Source organism: Drosophila erecta, unplaced genomic scaffold, assembly GCF_003286155.1.
Source record: "Drosophila erecta strain 14021-0224.00,06,07 unplaced genomic scaffold, DereRS2 tig00000021-arrow-pilon, whole genome shotgun sequence".
Taxonomy (NCBI): domain Eukaryota; kingdom Metazoa; phylum Arthropoda; class Insecta; order Diptera; family Drosophilidae; genus Drosophila; species Drosophila erecta.
Window position 1 is genome coordinate 4,309,243 of NW_020825198.1, and position 18,821 is coordinate 4,328,063.

General features: G+C 42.9%; 2 protein-coding genes across 5 annotated transcripts; one reads left to right on the top strand and one right to left on the bottom strand.

Annotated features, from left to right (window-relative positions):
* Positions 1–2,982: 2,982 nt before the first annotated feature.
* LOC6544714 (RNA-binding motif protein, X-linked 2) lies at positions 2,983–3,752 on the bottom strand. 2 transcript variants are annotated; one of them, XM_015157941.2, is made up of 2 exons: positions 3,355–3,752; positions 3,226–3,299 (listed from the first exon to the last, which is right to left on the bottom strand). In XM_015157941.2, exons 1-2 carry the CDS (start codon positions 3,608–3,610, stop codon positions 3,268–3,270), a joined length of 288 nt encoding a protein of 95 aa, XP_015013427.1. In that variant the 5' UTR covers positions 3,611–3,752; the 3' UTR covers positions 3,226–3,267. The 2 variants fall into 2 exon arrangements, with proteins under 2 accessions (XP_001971490.1, XP_015013427.1); XM_001971454.3 differs by having other exon boundaries at positions 2,983–3,752.
* A 940-nt stretch (positions 3,753–4,692) lies between these two features.
* LOC6544715 lies at positions 4,693–18,585 on the top strand. 3 transcript variants are annotated; one of them, XM_015158237.2, is made up of 9 exons: positions 4,693–4,907; positions 5,497–5,858; positions 14,064–15,961; positions 16,021–16,336; positions 16,400–16,688; positions 16,750–16,959; positions 17,025–17,196; positions 17,647–17,868; positions 17,928–18,585. In XM_015158237.2, the coding sequence occupies exons 3-9, from the start codon at positions 14,081–14,083 to the stop codon at positions 18,156–18,158; spliced, it is 3,321 nt and encodes a 1,106-aa protein (XP_015013723.1). In that variant the 5' UTR covers positions 4,693–4,907; positions 5,497–5,858; positions 14,064–14,080; the 3' UTR covers positions 18,159–18,585. The 3 variants fall into 3 exon arrangements, with proteins under 3 accessions (XP_015013723.1, XP_001971491.2, XP_026832364.1); XM_001971455.3 differs by having other exon boundaries at positions 4,693–5,858; XM_026976563.1 differs by lacking the exons at positions 17,647–17,868; positions 17,928–18,585 and adding an exon at positions 17,528–17,638 and having other exon boundaries at positions 4,694–5,858.
* Positions 18,586–18,821: the final 236 nt, after the last annotated feature.

Consider the following 18,821-nt stretch of genomic DNA (forward strand, 5'->3'; position numbering starts at 1 on the left):
TTTGAAGTCACATACCTCTAAATGTTTCTGGAGCAATTCTCTAAATATCTGCATTCAAATTTAAAAATTTATTTTTTTTCAATTTTTTTGTAATTTTTCTGATGTTATGATGTTGTGGAAATTAAAAAACGACCCAAGGCTGAAGTTCTAAAGTCCATAACTCAACTTATCTTTATCGGATTTTGAAGTGGCATACCTCTAAATGTTTCTGGAGCAATTCTCTAAATATCTGCATTCAAATTTAAAAATGTATTTTTTTTTCAATTTTTTTGTAATTTTTCTGATGTTATGATGTTGTGGAAATTAAAAAACGACCCAAGGCTGAAGTTCTAAAGTCCATAACTCAACTTATCTTTATCGGATTTTGAAGTCACATACCTCTAAATGTTTCTGGAGCAATTCTCTAAATATCTGCATTCAAATTTAAAAATTTATTTTTTTTCAATTTTTTTGTAATTTTTCTGATGTTATGATGTTGTGGAAATTAAAAAACGACCCAAGGCTGAAGTTCTAAAGTCCATAACTCAACTTATCTTTATCGGATTTTGAAGTGGCATACCTCTAAATGTTTCTGGAGCAATTCTCTAAATATCTGCATTCAAATTTAAAAATTTATTTTTTTTCAATTTTTTTGTAATTTTTCTGATGTTATGATGTTGTGGAAATTAAAAAACGACCCAAGGCTGAAGTTCTAAAGTCCATAACTCATCTTATCTTAATCGGAATTTGAAGTGGCATACCTCTAAATGTTTCTGGAGCAATTCTCTAAAAATCTGCATTCAAATTTGAAAATTTATTTTTTTTCAATTTTTTTGTAATTTTTCTGATGTTATGATGTTGTGGAAATTAAAAAACGACCCAAGGCTGAAGTTCTAAAGTCCATAACTCATCTTATCTTAATCGGAATTTGAAGTGGCATACCTCTAAATGTTTCTGGAGCAATTCTCTAAATATCTGCATTCAAATTTAAAAATTTATTTTTTTTCAATTTTTTTGTAATTTTTCTGATGTTATGATGTTGTGGAAATTAAAAAACGACCCAAGGCTGAAGTTCTAAAGTCCATAACTCAATTTATCTTTATCGGATTTTGAAGTGGCATACCTCTAAATGTTTCTGGAGCAATTTTCTAAATATCTGCATTCAAATTTAAAAATTTATTTTTTTTCAATTTTTTTGTAATTTTTCTGATGTTATGATGTTGTGGAAATTAAAAAACCACCCAAGGCTGAAGTTCTAAAGTCCATAACTCAACTTATCTTTATCGGATTTTGAAGTGGCACACCTCTAAATGTTTCTGGAGCAATTCTCTAAATATCTGCATTCAAATTTAAAAATTTATTTTTTTTCAATTTTTTTGTAATTTTTCTGATGTTATGATGTTGTGGAAATTAAAAAACGACCCAAGGCTGAAGTCCTAAAGTCCATAACTCAACTTATCTTTATCGGATTTTGAAGTGGCATACCTCTAAATGTTTCTGGAGCAATTCTCTAAATATCTGCATTCAAATTTAAAAATTTATTTTTTTTCAATTTTTTTGTAATTTTTCTGATGTTATGATGTTGTGGAAATTAAAAAACGACCCAAGGCTGAAGTTCTAAAGTCCATAACTCAACTTATCTTTATCGGATTTTGAAGTGGCATACCTCTAAATGTTTCTGGAGCAATTCTCTAAATATCTGCATTCAAATTTAAAAATTTATTTTTTTTCAATTTTTTTGTAATTTTTCTGATGTTATGATGTTGTGGAAATTAAAAAACGACCCAAGGCTGAAGTTCTAAAGTCCATAACTCAACTTATCTTTATCGGATTTTGAAGTGGCATACCTCTAAATGTTTCTGGAGCAATTCTCTAAATATCTGCATTCAATTTTAAAAATTTATTTTTTTTCAATTTTTTTGTAATTTTTCTGATGTTATGATGTTGTGGAAATTAAAAAACGACCCAAGGCTGAAGTTCTAAAGTCCATAACTCAACTTATCTTTATCGGATTTTGAAGTGGCATACCTCTAAATGTTTCTGGAGCAATTCTCTAAATATCTGCATTCAAATTTAAAAATTTATTTTTTTCAATTTTTTTGTAATTTTTCTGATGTTATGATGTTGTGGAAATTAAAAAACGACCCAAGGCTGAAGTTCTAAAGTCCATAACTCATCTTATCTTAATCGGAATTTGAAGTGGCATACCTCTAAATGTTTCTGGAGCAATTCTCTAAATATCTGCATTCAAATTTAAAAATTTATTTTTTTTCAATTTTTTTGTAATTTTTCTGATGTTATGATGTTGTGGAAATTAAAAAACGACCCAAGGCTGAAGTTCTAAAGTCCATAACTCAACTTATCTTTATCGGATTTTGAAGTGGCATACCTCTAAATGTTTCTGGAGCAATTCTCTAAATATCTGCATTCAAATTTAAAAATTTATTTTTTTTCAATTTTTTTGTAATTTTTCTGATGTTATGATGTTGTGGAAATTAAAAAACCACCCAAGGCTGAAGTTCTAAAGTCCACAACTCAACTTATCTTAATCGGAATTTGAAGTGGCATACCTCTAAATAATTCTGGAGCAATTTTCTAAAAATCTGCATTCAAATTTGAAAATTTATGTTTTTTCAATTTTTTTGTAATTTTTCTGATGTTATGATGTTGTGGAAATTAAAAAACCACCCAAGGCTGAAGTTCTAAACTCCATAACTCAACTTATCTTAATCGGATTTTGAAGTGGCATACCTCTAAATGTTTCTGGAGCAATTTTCTAAAAATCTGCATTCAAATTTGAAAATTTATTTTATTTATTTAATAATTTATTTAATAATAAATGAATGTATCAGCATTTCATCAACGAATGCAATCTTATCTTGAATATTGATTTACCAAACTACTGGACCAAAAACAAATACAAGCCCCCCTCCAATTTAAGTTCAATAAAATAAATAAAAAATTCATTTCAATATTTTTTTTAGGCATATATATTTATTAAAATTTTTTTTTTGGGTTTTTTTTTTGTGCACACTTAACTTTTAAAATGGATAATGGATATTTGGTAATATTGAATGCAGCCAGATACTCACACTGAAATCCGAACGGGCAGAGCCAACGGCAATGCTCGGGATCGTCGGGAATCGGTGTAGGACCTGGAACGAGAACGCCCATGAGAACGGCCACGAGAGTGACCACGGGAACGACCACGAGACCTGGAGCGATCCCGCTTGCGATCATCCCGGATGTGTCTCCTCCTAGGCATGTGTTCCTCCTGCTCCGCCAGGATCAGCTCGCAGTCGCTATGGTCGGAACTGGAGCTGGAAGATGAGCTAGTGTGATGACCATGCTTGCGTCCTCTGTGTCTGCGTTTACCTCCATCGGAACTTCGGTGCTTGGACTTGGTCTCCTTGGTGGAGAGCTGAGATTCCGTTTGGATCTGCTTCATCACATCGTTCAGCATTTTCTGGGCCATGTTGGCCTTCCGAATGAGTTTCTCCAGCGACGGGGTGGCCATGTCCTCCACTTCTACGGGCGTGGCACGTGGCAACTGGCCGCGGCAGCCTTGACATGCCTCCGGCACTGCATTTGCCGCAGTTTGCTCACGTGCCACGTTATCGGATTGCGACATTTTCGCACTAGTTTACACCTGACCCGATAAGGAATTCACTTAGCACAACTGGATACAACTGCTGTAATTGCTGATGATGCTGCTGCGGGATCTGTTGCGTATGTTGCGGCTGCTTCACTTGAACACTTGAACTTGACTGGCTTCTGCTGCTTCAGTGATGAGCTTTTATAGAGGCAACTTTGGCGCCAAGCTTATCTCGACTTTCGGACTGTAAACATTTGCCTTTCTTTATCAGTCACATACTAATACAAACACAAGATAAAAGTGACGTCATCTCAGCTATTTTTAACCTAATCGATTTCATGGGTTTGGGCAAATACTTCTATTGATCACGTGTTTATTATGTTACATAATTTCACAGCCAAACGTAACCTCAAAAATATTTCACATTAATGCGAAATTGTTGATCTTATATTAAAAATGTGAATTGTGAAATATTTGTGAAATATATATTATATCTCAAGATATAATATTCATTTATAATTTCGGCCAAGTGTGTAACCTTAAATTATAATACAACATTTTTGAAATTTATGAAAAATATTAAAAAAATGGAAAATTTAACAGCTAATGGTATTTTTTTTAACTTTTGACAAGTTTTTCGAAATTGTTTTATTATTTACACCCAAACCACTATTTATACATTTTTTGATTATTTTCATTTATTTAATTTAACGGCAATTTATTAAAATTTCAAACTCAACAGATAACACCGAGTATAAGACTACGTATAAGACATTACCGATTGAGGTTAGTATTTCTGTTGCGGTATTTTGAAGATTGCGTTTGAAATGTACCCGCCAGCATTTGCAGTATTACCCAATATATGTATGTTCTTTAAATTGTTTATAAGAAGAATATCCAGAATGTAAATTAATTTAAAAATATTAAATATGATTACATAAAATTAGTTTTGCTTATTAAGAGAACTGATGTTATGGATGAGATACAGTTGGTGCATCCGATAGTTACACTTAACAGCAGAGAATTAACAGTGAGATATGCCAGACGGTTAACAGCGTGGGAGAGCGGGAATTCCCGGCTTTGGTATTTTTACATTACCTTCGTTTGGTTCCTCTAAATTTTTCAAAATCTATATAAGCACCCGCACCGCAGTTTCTCTGTAATTTTTCGAGAGAGCGCAGCGGCGCGCGCTGTTTTTCGGTTGCAATTAAAAAATATTAAAGAAACATCCATATTTCTTTAATGCCTGCGGAGTTGCGGCATTCGAACAAATGTTTTAAAGCAAACGAAAAAAAATTCGACGTGATAGTGTGTTTCTGTTCGCCCGCATGAAGTAATTGCGATGTATATTATGATTTAGTGAATATATATCGATTTAATTAATATTTAAACTTGTTGTTTTCCGCGAGTGGGCGCGTTTTGTTACCAAGCCGCTCTTCGATTTTCGTTTTTCCGACTTTCCTGCGCGCCGAACGGGTTTTTCAACGCAGCCTTGCTGTCTTTTTCCTCTCGAGCAGCAGAAACAAGGCTGAAAAACTAAATATCAAGCGACGATTTGCGGGAAATGAATCGATGTGCGGCTATTAACTTTTAATTCGCAGATTCATCATCGATTTTTCCTTTCAACTCAGCTGCAGTGCGCTAGTGTTGGTGTACGTGCGCGTGTGTAAGTGTGAGTGAGTCCTGACAATACAAATAAGCCGTTGTGTTAGGTAAACGAAACAACAAAAGCAAGTGAGCAAGACAGGGAGAGAGAGAGGAAACAGCAGGACGATACCGAGTCCTTGAGCGATCATTCGTGCTCTTCTTCTTCTCCAGCTGCAGCTGTCACGAAAATTCGCGCGTGCACGTGTGTGTATGTGTGTGTGCGTGTGTGGGAGAGGGGAGAACACCGGAGTTAATAATTTCTCTCCATTTCGCAGTGTTTGTGCATTCAATTTGCACAAAGTTGAAGCGACTCGCTAAATTCGCAAAATTTCCGTCCGCGAATTGCCATCCATTATTTTGCACTCCCCCCAAGAGAGCGAGAGCAATAATAGAATTATCAGGCAAAACGACAAAAAAAAATACAATCGAAAAGAGAATGCCCTGGGAGGCCGTAATACCGCGACCCTCTGACATTTCCATCGTCGCCCACCAAAGGAACAACAACTAAGCAGCAAGCACAGCAAACACAGCAACAATCCGACAAACAAACAAAACAGCAAACGAGCGAATCAACGAACGAAACTCCAGCAGCTTCAACCGCTGGCACAGTTTTCCTCCTTCAGCACCAACTCCGTGGGTGAGTAGCCACAGTGCAACACCACTAAGTAGAACGAACTGGGAGAATATGGCTTTGAGCAACTCTGAACAACTCCTTTCACTGGGTCTTACGAAGTTTTAAAAGTACCAGTTTTGTCTTGAAATCGATTAACAACACCTATTTATTACGTCTTAATATCCTTTTTATATTCGCTTACATTGTAACTGTTGGTATTGGGGAAAGGCAAATAGCTCTAACTTGAAAAACGTAGCTAGTTATAGTTTTTACACAGCATTTAAATATAACAAAGTGCACACAATTTACTGAGAAAATGAAAGTTTTGTTTATGTAAGAACTCGAATAGTCTATTTCTGTAACTGCATCAGGATGCAGGTTCAGCTTACTTAAACTCCACTGTAACTCATTGGCGGGTAGAAAGTGGTTATCGAATATGAGCTGCGTCTTAAGTTGAGGCCACATCGCTGTGTGGGTGAGGGGGTGGTTGAGGTGGTTGTGGTGGGTCAGAGGTTTTTTGCCCCATGTCTTGGCGTCGTGTGGCTTTGGTTTTTAGCTGAAATTAAAAAGGTCAGGACCGCCGGACTGAGGGGCTTCCGGATTTTGTATCCTAGCCACGTCGCCCGTTTCATTAAGCAGCGTTAACTTTGTTGTAAGAGTATATATACATACGCGTATACGTGTATGCATGTGGCAAGCGGTGAATATAATTTCAGTTGCATGACTTCGGCGATAATCGATTTTGAAGCGACAAAGCAATCAGGAAGAGTGCAATTTAATGCCAGTCCGTCACTCAGTCAGTCAGTCAGTCAAACAGTCACATCTTGACACACTGCAAAAAGTTATGCTGCAAAATGGAGGTCAGCATGACGCTCTTGCATTAAAGATACAAAGCAAAATGTGGCAAACACTTTTTGCCTAAAAATTGTGGTATTCATTAATGTTTGCATGAATTATGTGGTTCGCAATTCCTTTTAAGCTAACATAGAAAAAGTAATTCCCTTTCAAAAGTGATTAGTTGCAATCTGAGATAGTCAGACTTCTTTGAATTAATAATTGGTAGATACTCCCATTTCTGCTGGTGTATTCCGGCCTGCTTAAGTGGCTTTTACCATATTCATAAGCCCCGATTGACGGAGCAGCGGACATGGCAGCCGTTACTCCATAATGCGACAATTTTCAACTTGGAATGGGGGAGTGGGGATGTCGTAATGGAGAGTGAGCTGAGGAAATCGCTAATTAAGCATCAATTAGTGCAGTTTCCGGTGCAAGAGTCGCAAGAAACAAGCCTCCGTTCTTGTACTTTCCACTCTGCGAACAAAACGTGTGACACATTTCGCTTTCCCACACACCAATTGGCGATAGTGGTTATCAGCGCTTTCCAGTTCTAGCACCAGCCCAAAAGATAATAACCCATTGCATTTTTAAAGTGTTTCCCCGATAACTGGCATATATACATATGTATGCCCGATTAGCGGGTCTCTCAATAACAATGGCGATAATTAATGATAAACAAGTTTTTGAAGTGTGCGAAATTTGGCAGCTCACTGATTCGAGCCTGTTTTTGGCGACACTCCCCACTCTGCGCCGCTGTCCAAATTTTGCATTGTTTATAATCAGCAACGGACTCATGTCTGGGTGGTTTTCAAGGTCAGTTGAATGGCCAGATTCGCCTCGTTTTGATTTGGCAACCCTTGGAAACACGATAAACGCGGGCAAACAGAGCAGAATTCCAGCTGCAGCCGCCTCATCATCTCGTCTTTCCACAGACAATGGCCATTCGGCTATTCCGTTTCGGCGGATTGTGCCTTGGAGAACGCTTCTGGAAACCCTGGCTGCCTGGACTGGAACCTTGCCAAAACATTCGAGACGAGATACTGAGACGTTGACAATGAGCGAGGCTCTCAGGCGAGACTTTCAGGCGTCTCCAGATGCTTTCCATTCGCTTTGTCTATGCCGCTTTCGGCGTCGTATGCACTGCGAGAAAAAATAATGGTTATTCTAATGCATTTGATATGGATTTTTCATATACGTTTTGAAACTACTTCAGTAATACTACTATTATTTAGCTAGCTATAGAGTTTATATTTGGGGAAAATATGACACAGGAACACATCAATAATTCTTTCCTTTTATTGGAAATATGACCGCTTATCTACTGTTGGCGACACAAATATATTGTTATCATATCACAGAAATATCGTGATTATAGTAAACCTGCTAAAAATGTACATTGAAAGCGATTACTTAGCCAGAATATCGATTAGAGTTTTGCATTACTGAGAATTACCTTGATAAAACATACATTTTGGGCCACATTTTGTAAATTTTTTGCGGTGTGGTCTCATGGCTTTGGCTCGGTTTTATGGATTGCCTCCAGTCAAGCTCGACTCTAAGCGTTGCTGGTCAATGGTCAAGACCGCCCCGCCCCTCTTCCACCCCTTTTACCCCCCTTTTTGGCAGCGGAGTGTCGTGTGGCGCATGCCGCTGAAAAACTTTGCGGAGCGTGAAGTACAGCACTCATTGTTTCTACTCGCATTGGTATGAAAACTATGTGTATTATGGCATGGCTCTTATAGAGAGCCATTTTCTTTGATACCCAAACGTTAAAAGACCAACCAAGTGGCCATAGGCCAAAGTATCCGAACAGCGCGTTGGAGATCAGGCCGCAATCTCGACTTTCTCCGCCATATGACAAATAACTTCAGTAGTTGGCGTAATTGCCAACGCAATGGGTAGTTAATTAAGCCGGAGAGTTTCACAAAGTCACTAGTCACTAGTCACCATTTCATTCCGGTCTCTGTCGGTCTATTCCAGTTCGCATTTGGACCAGGCCAACAAACGATATTCCGCCCTCGCCGGTTCCGCACATCTGAAACAAATCAAGTGCGGCACATTTGTCACAAAAGACTCCATTCCATTGGCGAACTACATTTCAATCGCTGGCAGCCTAATAAAAACTATTTTTAGACTATGCGGGAACACATGATTAATGCGTTCTCTCAGATGCGAAAAGAGTTTGTAGATACGAAAACTCTTCTCATAAATGGCATGACTCTTTTGGATTGCAAATAGAAGTTGAAACTTGCACGTTCCTGGGAACTTGCATAGTGCATTCTTTTATATTCTTAATAACAATTCATAATAACAGCGTTTTCTTGGTATAATGATCTTGAAGTACTTTACAAACTGGAAGTTCTTTCCAGCACGGAAATCTAGAGGATTATTGAATGCATCTCTCTAAGTACTTGAACCTTTTTGAAGTCAGTGTTATCCCAAGAATTTGAAGCAGTTTCGAGCTGCCTGCCTTTCAGTATTGCCCAATCTGCTTTTCGAAAAAACTTTCCAGTAAATAGTTAATGCAAAGCGAAACATTTGCGTGCCGTTGCTGTTGACTGAGAAGCCGCCAAAAATTGTTTATAGTTTACGGCAGCAACGAAAACAGCAACAGCAACATTGCTGCGTCTGAATCAACAACAACAACTCACCAGGGGCAGAAGACTTGAAACTTCAAAAGCGATGAGCGATTCAGTCGGCCGATTCTTCCTGCTACGCCGACTACTCGTATTAATGTTGCCCAATATCTGATGGCTAGTGCCGAATTCCCGATCCCCGTTACCCAATATTCCCGATCCCCAAGAGCCCCAAAACCCGCGTTCGTGACAGCCAGCTGGCACCGCAATCGCTATAAGGCCCAGCCACGCCCCAGTCCCCGCCCCTTAACTACCCCGCCTCTTTTCGGTTTCAGTTCTTTCTTTGATACCCCAAACACATACACACAGATGGCGGGAGTTAGCCCCAAAACAAATTGAAACTGTTTTGAAAAAAAAACAATAATAAAAAGAAAAATGAAGAAAAGCCGCAAGTCGAGACAGGGGCATCGGCTAAAAATTAGAAAATCATGCTTACAATTCTCTGGTCCGCACTGTGTGCATAATGCGCGATAAGTCGGCAGGTGCAATACAGAAGGAAAACACCAAAATATAGGCGAAGCCAGATAGTCAGAGGGGGGAAAGAACCCGGAAGAGTCGGAAAGTTCTTCGACTTCCCCAACTGCCCACTGGCGTGACTCCTGCCCCTTCTGCCAATAGAAACTACTCGGTGCACTGAGCGGAATTCTGTGCACAACCTGTTTATACTTTCTTATCTGCCACATTTGCTTACCCGATTCAAAGAGTGAAGATGTTATAGATTCTAATTATATAAATTTTAATAATAATTATTGAAATTTTATTTTTTTTTATGTTTTTAAGCCATTATTTTTGTGAGGCTTTTGTTTGTGTGTGCAGTTTTGAATTGACGTTCGTCCCCCAGACGAAAACTGTGCGCACAACTTGCAACTGCAACTCATTATAACTGCACCGGGGGGCGGAGAGGGAGGTGTTTGCATTTGGGGAGGGAGGGGCAGGGAGAATGGGGAATGGGGATGGGCTGTTCGGCAGATGCGGGCGGCAACTGTGAAAGGGGGGAGGGGTGTGTGGTTGGGGGCAGGGGCACCGACCGGGGGCAACTCGATTGTAATTCGCGGCACAAATGTTTCACTTCATTTGAGTTTCGTGGATCGCTGGCAGCACAGGAAGTGTTTTGACAAACAACAAAAGGTTTTTCGGGGAGTGGACTACTCCCTTGGGGCGTGGCAGTCACCCACGCACGACCACCTGTTTTAAAGTTAGAACACGGGTATGCCATAACACCCGTTTCCATATCAATTAACCAGTCGAGCTAACTCACTCCCAAAGGGAAGCCCCATCAATTGAGTTCCTCGAGCATCGAGTAACTGGGATTCCAGTTTTCAGAAAGTGGGCATTGGGCCATAAAAGGGGTTCTCCTAATCCCCCCAGTTTCAATCTGCGACACAAAAATAATAAATAAATTGCTGTAGATACTCGCTGCATGTATGGGGAAGTAAATTGTTTTCAATGCAACTGCCACAACAGACGGAACAAAATGGGAGGAGAAATTTATGCAAGTGAACGTTTGCGTTTCCCCTTTTTCCCGAACATGTGGCACAGAATCAGTGACCAAGGAACTGCGATCGCATAAATAATCATATGCATATGCAGGCACTGCGTTTCGGCAATGTAAAATAGTAGTAGTGAAATAGTAGAATATACCCAAAAGAACTATTTTTTTGTGCGCTTGCTGTTTGCAAATAAATTTTTCAATGGCTGGAATTAAAGTGATATATCAACCTTGCCTTATAGTCATGGAACGCACTGTCTATGCAGATTCTGCTCTGAATTGTCATGCGATTTGGAGTACACATACTCTCATATAGTACATATATCTGTTCGAATGGGAATGCATAATTGAGGAACAAATTGCTGAGCGGTTCCCAGAAAACCGCTTGACCACGGTCACAGATGCGATAACCCATTGAATTCTGCAGATCAGAACAGATTTGAAAAGAAATAAAAGTAAAGCACTGGTTTCACCTCAGTCCAACTGGGAATTTCGATAGGAAAAAGCGAGAGTAACTGCTGTAATTTTCCTAAGCCAACTTATCTTAACGATCCGAAACTCCCATCCATGAGTGGGTTGTAAAACCAGCGAAATCGCTGAGACGAGGCCTCCTCCTTCTGTCCATTGAATGGATGCTAATTCGAGATGAATGGCAGATGTCTGCGATATGGCGAGATTGGTGTGTGACCGTTGACAGTCACCACCAGACGCTTCAGATACATCAAACGTTGCAATTAATGCCGAGCGATGCGTTAAGCGCGCCACTTGTGGCACTTGCATCTCTTGCAACTTTTCCCCATTTTCCATTTTCCATTTCCCAGCCAGCACAACACGGCTAAGTGCAATTAACTTGGCAAAGCCGGCGACATTGCGACGACGTCAAGTCGGTGCCCGGACTACATGTTCTTGCTCTGCCAAGCGCCTTAATCGAATTAGTGGACCCCTACGAAAGGGGAATACCCACTCTGCCCATTGATTGGAGTTAATGTGCCGTGACGAAATCACCCTCAAGGGTTTCTATTCACCGCGCTCAACGAGCGTGGGCTCCTATGTATTTATATAGCTTTCGCCTTGAACTATTACTCGCTAAAACATTGTTGCATGCTGCACCATTATCCAGCGAAAAGAAGGGTATTTCGCAGTTCCACTCTGTGCGATCTTTCATTTACACAAAACAAGCCATTTATGTATATTGTAAAGTATGAGATTGTGGGTATAGAAAGTATTATTACATAAAGTATAATGTGGGTATGAGATAGTTTTAATATAAATATTAATATAGTAAATCCTGATCCAGGTGCACTATCAGAATTATTGGAGCCGTCATAACAGATTTGTACAAAATACTTATTTGCCTTTACTTTAGAATTTACGAGTTATGGGCAGACACTATTTCTTCAGTTCTTTCGCAGTGCATTTATGCAGCGTCTGTTCCGGTTTGTCCAACCAATTCCGCCAAGCGCCTCGCCATCGAAAGAGTGACAGACTCGCGACTTCGACTTCGATAAGACCTCAGCCTCGGATGCGAAACTAGTTTTTTCCGGCCTCTCGGCTGACTTGCATCTTTCACTGCCAGGGCCATGGCATTTCGATCGATTCGTGGATTAGCGGCGACAACTTCATTCCCGTTCCCATACTCAATCCCAATCCCGACTTGCCGTCCTGTCCCTTCTATTTCGCCACCTCAATGTGTATCCAGCAGATACTCGTACTTTGTGTGTGTATCTTTGTATCTTTGTGTGGAAATGTGGCTGTTTATGGCTTCGCCTTGCCTTGGTTTTTCTTGCACCCAACTGGGGGGCCAGTGAGGAGGCGCTTGGAGTCTTACCCATCAGCGCTTTCGAGTGGTCTTCATTAGGTGGCTGGCTGTCTTGTCTGGATGGGCTGCAACGTCTCTTTAAAGTCAACTCGAGCATCGACCGAGTGGCGGGCACGACTTGAGACAGCCTTTAACATATCGTAAACAAGGTCGTTTGCAGGATCTCCGTTCTGGCTGGAGAAAATTGAAAATGCTGGCAGAGGAAAAGAGCATGGAGGGCATTCCTGACAAACCGGTTGGCGATTGGCCAAGTCTGGGTCGGGCCAGCAATTTACTGTAATTCGCTTCAAACAAATCTCCAATTTGCTGAAAACTGGAGCAACTTCATTAAGAGCTCCCTCGCAGTCACCTCACCTGCGTGATGAAATCATCAAAAATTTGCCCAAAATCTCTGGGAGATCGCATAACAAACATGACGCTAATGACGTGTGTCTAACTGGGACTGTAATGCAAAGCCCAACAAGCGGCAAATATATAGCAACTTACCTTGTCTAGATGGTGAACCAGAAATACCCTTACAAAGCTGGTACTATATGGCAAAATACGTTAACCAAAGTCGAGATTTACTTAGCACCATTTGCACCTTCCAAATTGAAAGCGCCAGCACCTCTGAGTGAATCTTATGAATCTCGTATGAATCTTAATGTGACTCAACTAGAATGATGATGGATGTGATAAAGTGCGAATTGCGAAGCGGATTTCTGGCACAACAATGTGCCATGCCAAATTGGATGCGAGTTTGGAAAGTTCCGCAATGATGGCCCACAGGCGTCTGCCAGTTGGGTCAACGTGCCACACACATCCACACACATGCCTCAGATATTTCGACGATGACGACCCCACGAGACAATGCTCCTCATAATTTATTTGCGACAGACCCGGCGATGGCCCACTTCGTTGTAATGTCGGCAGGTGCACATTTCGTGTCGTGTCACTCTCCTCGGAAACTAGTTCAAGTCAATCATGGCCTGCGGGGCCAAATGTTTCGTCCTGGTCACGATGCAACCACATTCACCCGTCCATCGTCCATCGTCCATAATCCAACTGTTTTGGGTTGCGTGCCGGGCAACTTGACCGTAAAAATGAATTGTACTCGCAAATCCTATTTTTGCATTTCGGAAAAAGGTCGGTGGCATGCAACTTGTTTGTGTCGCATGCCGAGAGAATGGGAGCGGGAAAATGGGGATCGGTCCGAAATGCCAGCATCCCAAAAATACGCGTCCCGAAATGTGGGTCATCTTAAGTGAATCACTGCACTGCGAAAAATAAGTGATCTTAATCTCTAAGTCTATGCTGGAAAAACTTTCAAATGTGGTCTCAGATGATAATTTAAAAATGATGAAGTAGAGAAATAATCTATTTGTTTCTATAACATAATGTTATATTATTTTATTTGTCTCAGTGCTCTGACTAACAGCCTCTCATTTTCTCCTTTATTTCGTGCACAGGCGACTAGTGGTCGGCCATGTCCGCCACTCTCTTCGAGATGGAATCGCGAGCGGAGGAACCGCAGCAAACAGTCTGCCTGGAGGAGCAGCAGCTGGTTGTGGGGATGACCAGCTTGGAGCTGAGTGAATCAGTTGTCACCCCGGGCAATTGCGATGGCAGCGACAGTGGCTTGGATGTGGCCAGTTGTTGCCATTCGAGAGTCACCTTGCAACGTGGCCTGAGCAGCACCAGCGGGGGCTACACCAGTAGCAATGGTCTGGAGGAGATCTACGACAGCTGCGAACTGAAAGTGAGCACGGTGGCCCTGACTGCTAGTGAAACGGGCAGTGAAAAGACATCGCCGCCGAGGAGAACGGGTTCGGTGAAGAAGAAAGTGGCGATGTTTGAGCCGGAGGCAACAGGTACTCCTGCCAAGGATCAATTGCGTGGCCGGGTGGCCAACCTAAAGAGAGCGGAGAGCCTGCCCAGAAACAGTGCCGCACCAGGCACTCCTGGCACACCCTCCACTCACAGGGATAAGGCGCGCCTTTCGACCTCCTCATTTCGAGTGCCCAGTGCCACGGCCACACCCACTTCCACCCGCCTGGCACGTCCGCAGAAACCGGATACGCTGCCCAATGCCCTGAATCGGGCGCAGTCTGTCCAACGGCTCACCCAGGTGCAGAGAACTCCATCGCTGAGTCGAGCCAGGACACCGGGCACGCCCTCCGACGATGGTCGCTGGCCGGCGAATCGAGGAGCAGCTCGTCGCGGAATGTCAGTGACTCCGGAAGTTACGGCAAATCGAATGCGAGGAAGTCCTGCACCCGGCGGAACACTACCTCGGCGCCGGAAACAGCAGTCCGTGGAGGATCTCACTGGGGGCCGACTATCGAGGAGCAACTCCATCAGCCGTGCAGCAGTCGTGGATGCCCGCATGACTTCCTCGGTAATGGTGGTTCCTACGAGTCGTAGAAGCTTGGCTCCCGCCACCGCTAAGGTCAATTCACTGAGAAGACCACAACCGGCAACGCCCAGAACACGAATCTATCACGAGACTGCAGTGCAAACGGCACTGACCAGTGAGGACTTGGAGCAAGTCCTGGGCGGCGGACTACTGCAAACTCGAGCCCTGGACGCCGTGGAGCAGCGGCATCAAAGCACCCAAGCGGAGCCAGACCAAAGGGAATTCGAGCTGGAGCAACTGCGTCAGGAGGTGCGCCAACTCAGTGGAAAACTGCAGCGCGAGCGGGAGGAAAAGCTGGCCATGCAGCAGGAGCTCCACTTGAACACGGAGCGGGTGATGGGTATGCTGGAGCTGGCGCGAGTGGTCAGTGCCAGTGCGGGAACACCCACATCGGAGGACAGTGGTGATGGCAGTGGTCATGACAGTCTACTCATGCTGGAGTCCCAGATACAAATCAGTGGCCATGAGCTTTTCGAGCGGCAGCAGGAAATAGGCCAGCTGAGGGCCATGTGCCGCGCTCTGCAGCTGGAGATGCGCAGATCCTTGGCCACGCAACAGTTGCTGCTCCAGGAGAAGGCCGCCATCGAGCAGGAGTCCAGTGAACTGCAGGACTTCCTGCAGCATGAGAAGGCAGCTCAGTGCGATGCCCTGCGGGAACTGGAAGCGGATTATCAAGCCGTGAAATCGCAGTTGGCCAATCGCGAGGAGGAGGCAAAGGTGCTGCGGGATGAATGCAGACATCTAGTGCGACTCAATGAGCAGCGGCGCCAGGAGAACCGTCTGCTTCAGACCAAGTTCACTGCCTTGGAGAACAAATCGAGGGAGCTCATCCACCAGCAGAATGCCTCTGTGGCCGGCGCATCCACTGCCCTCTCGGGACTACACTCCCGTTTGGATGGTCTGGTGGAACAGCTCGTCTACTCCTACAGTATTTCCGAGCAGGACTTGGAGGTGAGGTGCTATTTTCTAAACATCGTAAATAAATTCTACATAAATTCTTACCTTCACAGGACATTCGTTTCCAGGCAGAATCGGAGCACGTCCACAACGGACAAAGGCCCAATGGCCTGGACCTGCCCATTTGTCCGGCAGCTAGTGGCGATGCCATTCACACTCTGGTCCTGGCTAGCGATGGTTCCTTATCCCCGCAGCGCAATCAGTCCTTCATAGCCGCTGTCATCGGTGCCATTCGTCAAGCCACCACCCATTCCGGTAAGCGTTTGTCTCTTCGACAGGCGGGAAAAAAGAATGGAGTAGGATTAGGATCAGGATCAGCTCCCGCGGTTACTGCAGGAACACAGGGTCATGAGCCCCAGGGAAATGGAGGTATTATAAAAACAAAACCCTTTTAAAAGCATCAAATAGTAATACTCTATCTGAAATCTGTAGATGATTCCGATTCAACGGAAATGCTGGACTCTGAGACGGAACCCTGCCTGCTGATGATGGACAACGTGTTGGAGGATGTGGTACACCCGGATTCGCATTCGCACAACATGGTCTCCTCCTGCACGGGGATGATCTCCCAAATAGAGCTGCCCACGGAATTGATTAGTCAATGTAGCCATCCAAACAATATTAATGGGGGAGATGACTCCCTGCAACAATTATCCCAGGCCATCACCAATCGCCAGCAAATGGAGCTGCACATGCACAAGATCAATGGCATGCCCATGAAGTAGGTTACCATTGATGTTACTTAATCCGACTTGCAGCTCATATGTATTCCCTCATTCCAGTCCTCGCGATCAATGCAACACGGAGGAGCTGAGTTGCCACGATTCACTGGCGGAGCTGACGGAATTGCCCTCACTAATGGAGTACAGCACCGCGCAGGCTGTGGTGGACCAGGTGATCGAAGTGGATACCTTGGTGACCAAATTGCTCAAGGTCCTGCGACTGGTTCAGCTGGACAACGACAATTGCATACAGCAATTGATAGTAGATAAGTGAGTTTTAGCTTTAGCCGATCTATATTTTTAATGGAAACTCATCAATAAATTCTGTGTTTCAGGAACAAACTGCAGCAGCACAAGGAGGACATGCTGGAGAAACTAAAAGACTTGGAGGACGTTAACCTGAAGCTGCAGGACGAACTCATGGATGCCACCCAGGAGCTGATGATCAAGGGCAGCGACCTGAGTGGCGCCAAGGCCGAAATGCAGCGCCATCGCAACGAGATCGACGTAAGGTTTTAAGACTAGATTGCCGCCGAGCATTTGGACTTTTCTGTTGCGCATCCTTCGAAGACATTTCTATATATCCGTTATCGTTTAGCATCAGATATATACTCTCATATTTTGTATACCAATCTCGTTCGCGATCTTATTTTATTTGATTGATTTAGTTTAGTTGTAGTTCTAATTTTGAATAAATTACTTGGCTTATTGACATCTTGAGTTGTGCCGTAGTCGTAGCTATTGAACGAACTTCCGATATAATTTCTTTCGCCTTATTTCATCATCACCTGAATCATCGATCAATCATCAAACAAACGACATCTCGATGGTACGACAGTCCCAAATCAAGTTTAAAAGCGCACTATTTCGTTTAAAATGAGAACCCAAACTAATTGCCATGTAACCACCACGCTGCTGCTTCTCCACAACTGCATATCATCCAATAATCCTGACCAGCGCCTCAACGAGGACATCTGCACACTGAGCACACTCTGCAGCAGCTACAAGAAGCTGTCGCCCACCACCGAGTTCCCGCCCATGCGCCTGCTCTCACCCAACCAGGACTCCGACCAGGGCGATGTCCTCGGAATTCTAAATCTGCTCAAAATGTGGCAGGCGGGTGGGCAGCTGAAAGACCCACGGGTCCGTGGATACCTTGAAATAGCCAATGGTAGTCAGGTGAGTCTAAATCATCTATAGGTATATATTCAAGTAATTTAAAGTGGCACATTCTTCAGGTCCAAACCCCTCATCAGGATAACAACAATGTGGAACGCCTTAGGATCTATGCCAATCAACTGGAGCACGTCTCCCGCGTCCTGGACGATGCGTTGCCCACGGAGTTGCATGCTCCGCTCCAGCAACTGCGCCAGGACATCGAGGTGGTCAGGACGAATGCCAACTGGACGCAGCTGCTTGAATCAAACGAAACGGATCACAATGCCAACGGCGATGTGGCCACGCCTTGAATTGTGTCAAAAACTGTTGTTAATTGTCTAGTTAACTATTAGATCTTGAGCGTTGTTTACTTTTACGTAGTTAGTTACAAATGTTTGCGTCCAACTTGAAAGGCATCGATTGCGGCTCTAAATGTTTTAACCACGTCCAAATAATATTTAAAAGAACTCATTCCATTCCATACTGCAACTAGACTTTTGAAAGCCACTGTGTAAGTGCTCTGGAATTCCATTTGAGTTGGTTTTGCATTTAGCTAGTATAGCATACCCTGCAGCATTTGGACTTTCAATGCTGCATACTTTTCATCTGAAAATATAGTTCTCAAGCCCCTGGGTTACCAAGTATTCGGATTCAAGTATTATGCAAATTTTTAGAACTAAATTATTCCTAGAGTTAGGTTCAACTTTGTTGAGTAGCACTTCAAACTAAAAAGCTCCATCATGCCACACCAGTTGAGAGCATATAGCGCAACAGAATACAAATACGTTTAGCTTGATTTAGAAAGCGACAATTGCTTATGAGAAATCGCCTCAAATGTCCTTTGAGATATGGCACACCTCAAAGATATAAATTCCTTGCCGCATTGCCAAAATTATGATTGCAGCTACAATTCGCCATTCAGTCATTAGTTGGAGATCGAAAACGGGTTTGTTAAGGCCAGACCCCGTGTACTG

Coding starts and splice junctions, on each gene's coding strand:
- LOC6544714 (XM_001971454.3), bottom strand. CDS start 3,610: ATGTCGCAATCCGATAACGTGGCACGTGAGCAAACTGCGGCAAATGCA.
- LOC6544715 (XM_001971455.3), top strand. CDS start 14,081: ATGTCCGCCACTCTCTTCGAGATGGAATCGCGAGCGGAGGAACCGCAG. Junction 16,337..16,399: donor TGAGCCCCAGGGAAATGGAG/GTATTATAAAAA, acceptor TGAAATCTGTAG/ATGATTCCGATTCAACGGAA. Junction 17,197..17,646: donor GCCATCGCAACGAGATCGAC/GTAAGGTTTTAA, acceptor AATCCTGACCAG/CGCCTCAACGAGGACATCTG.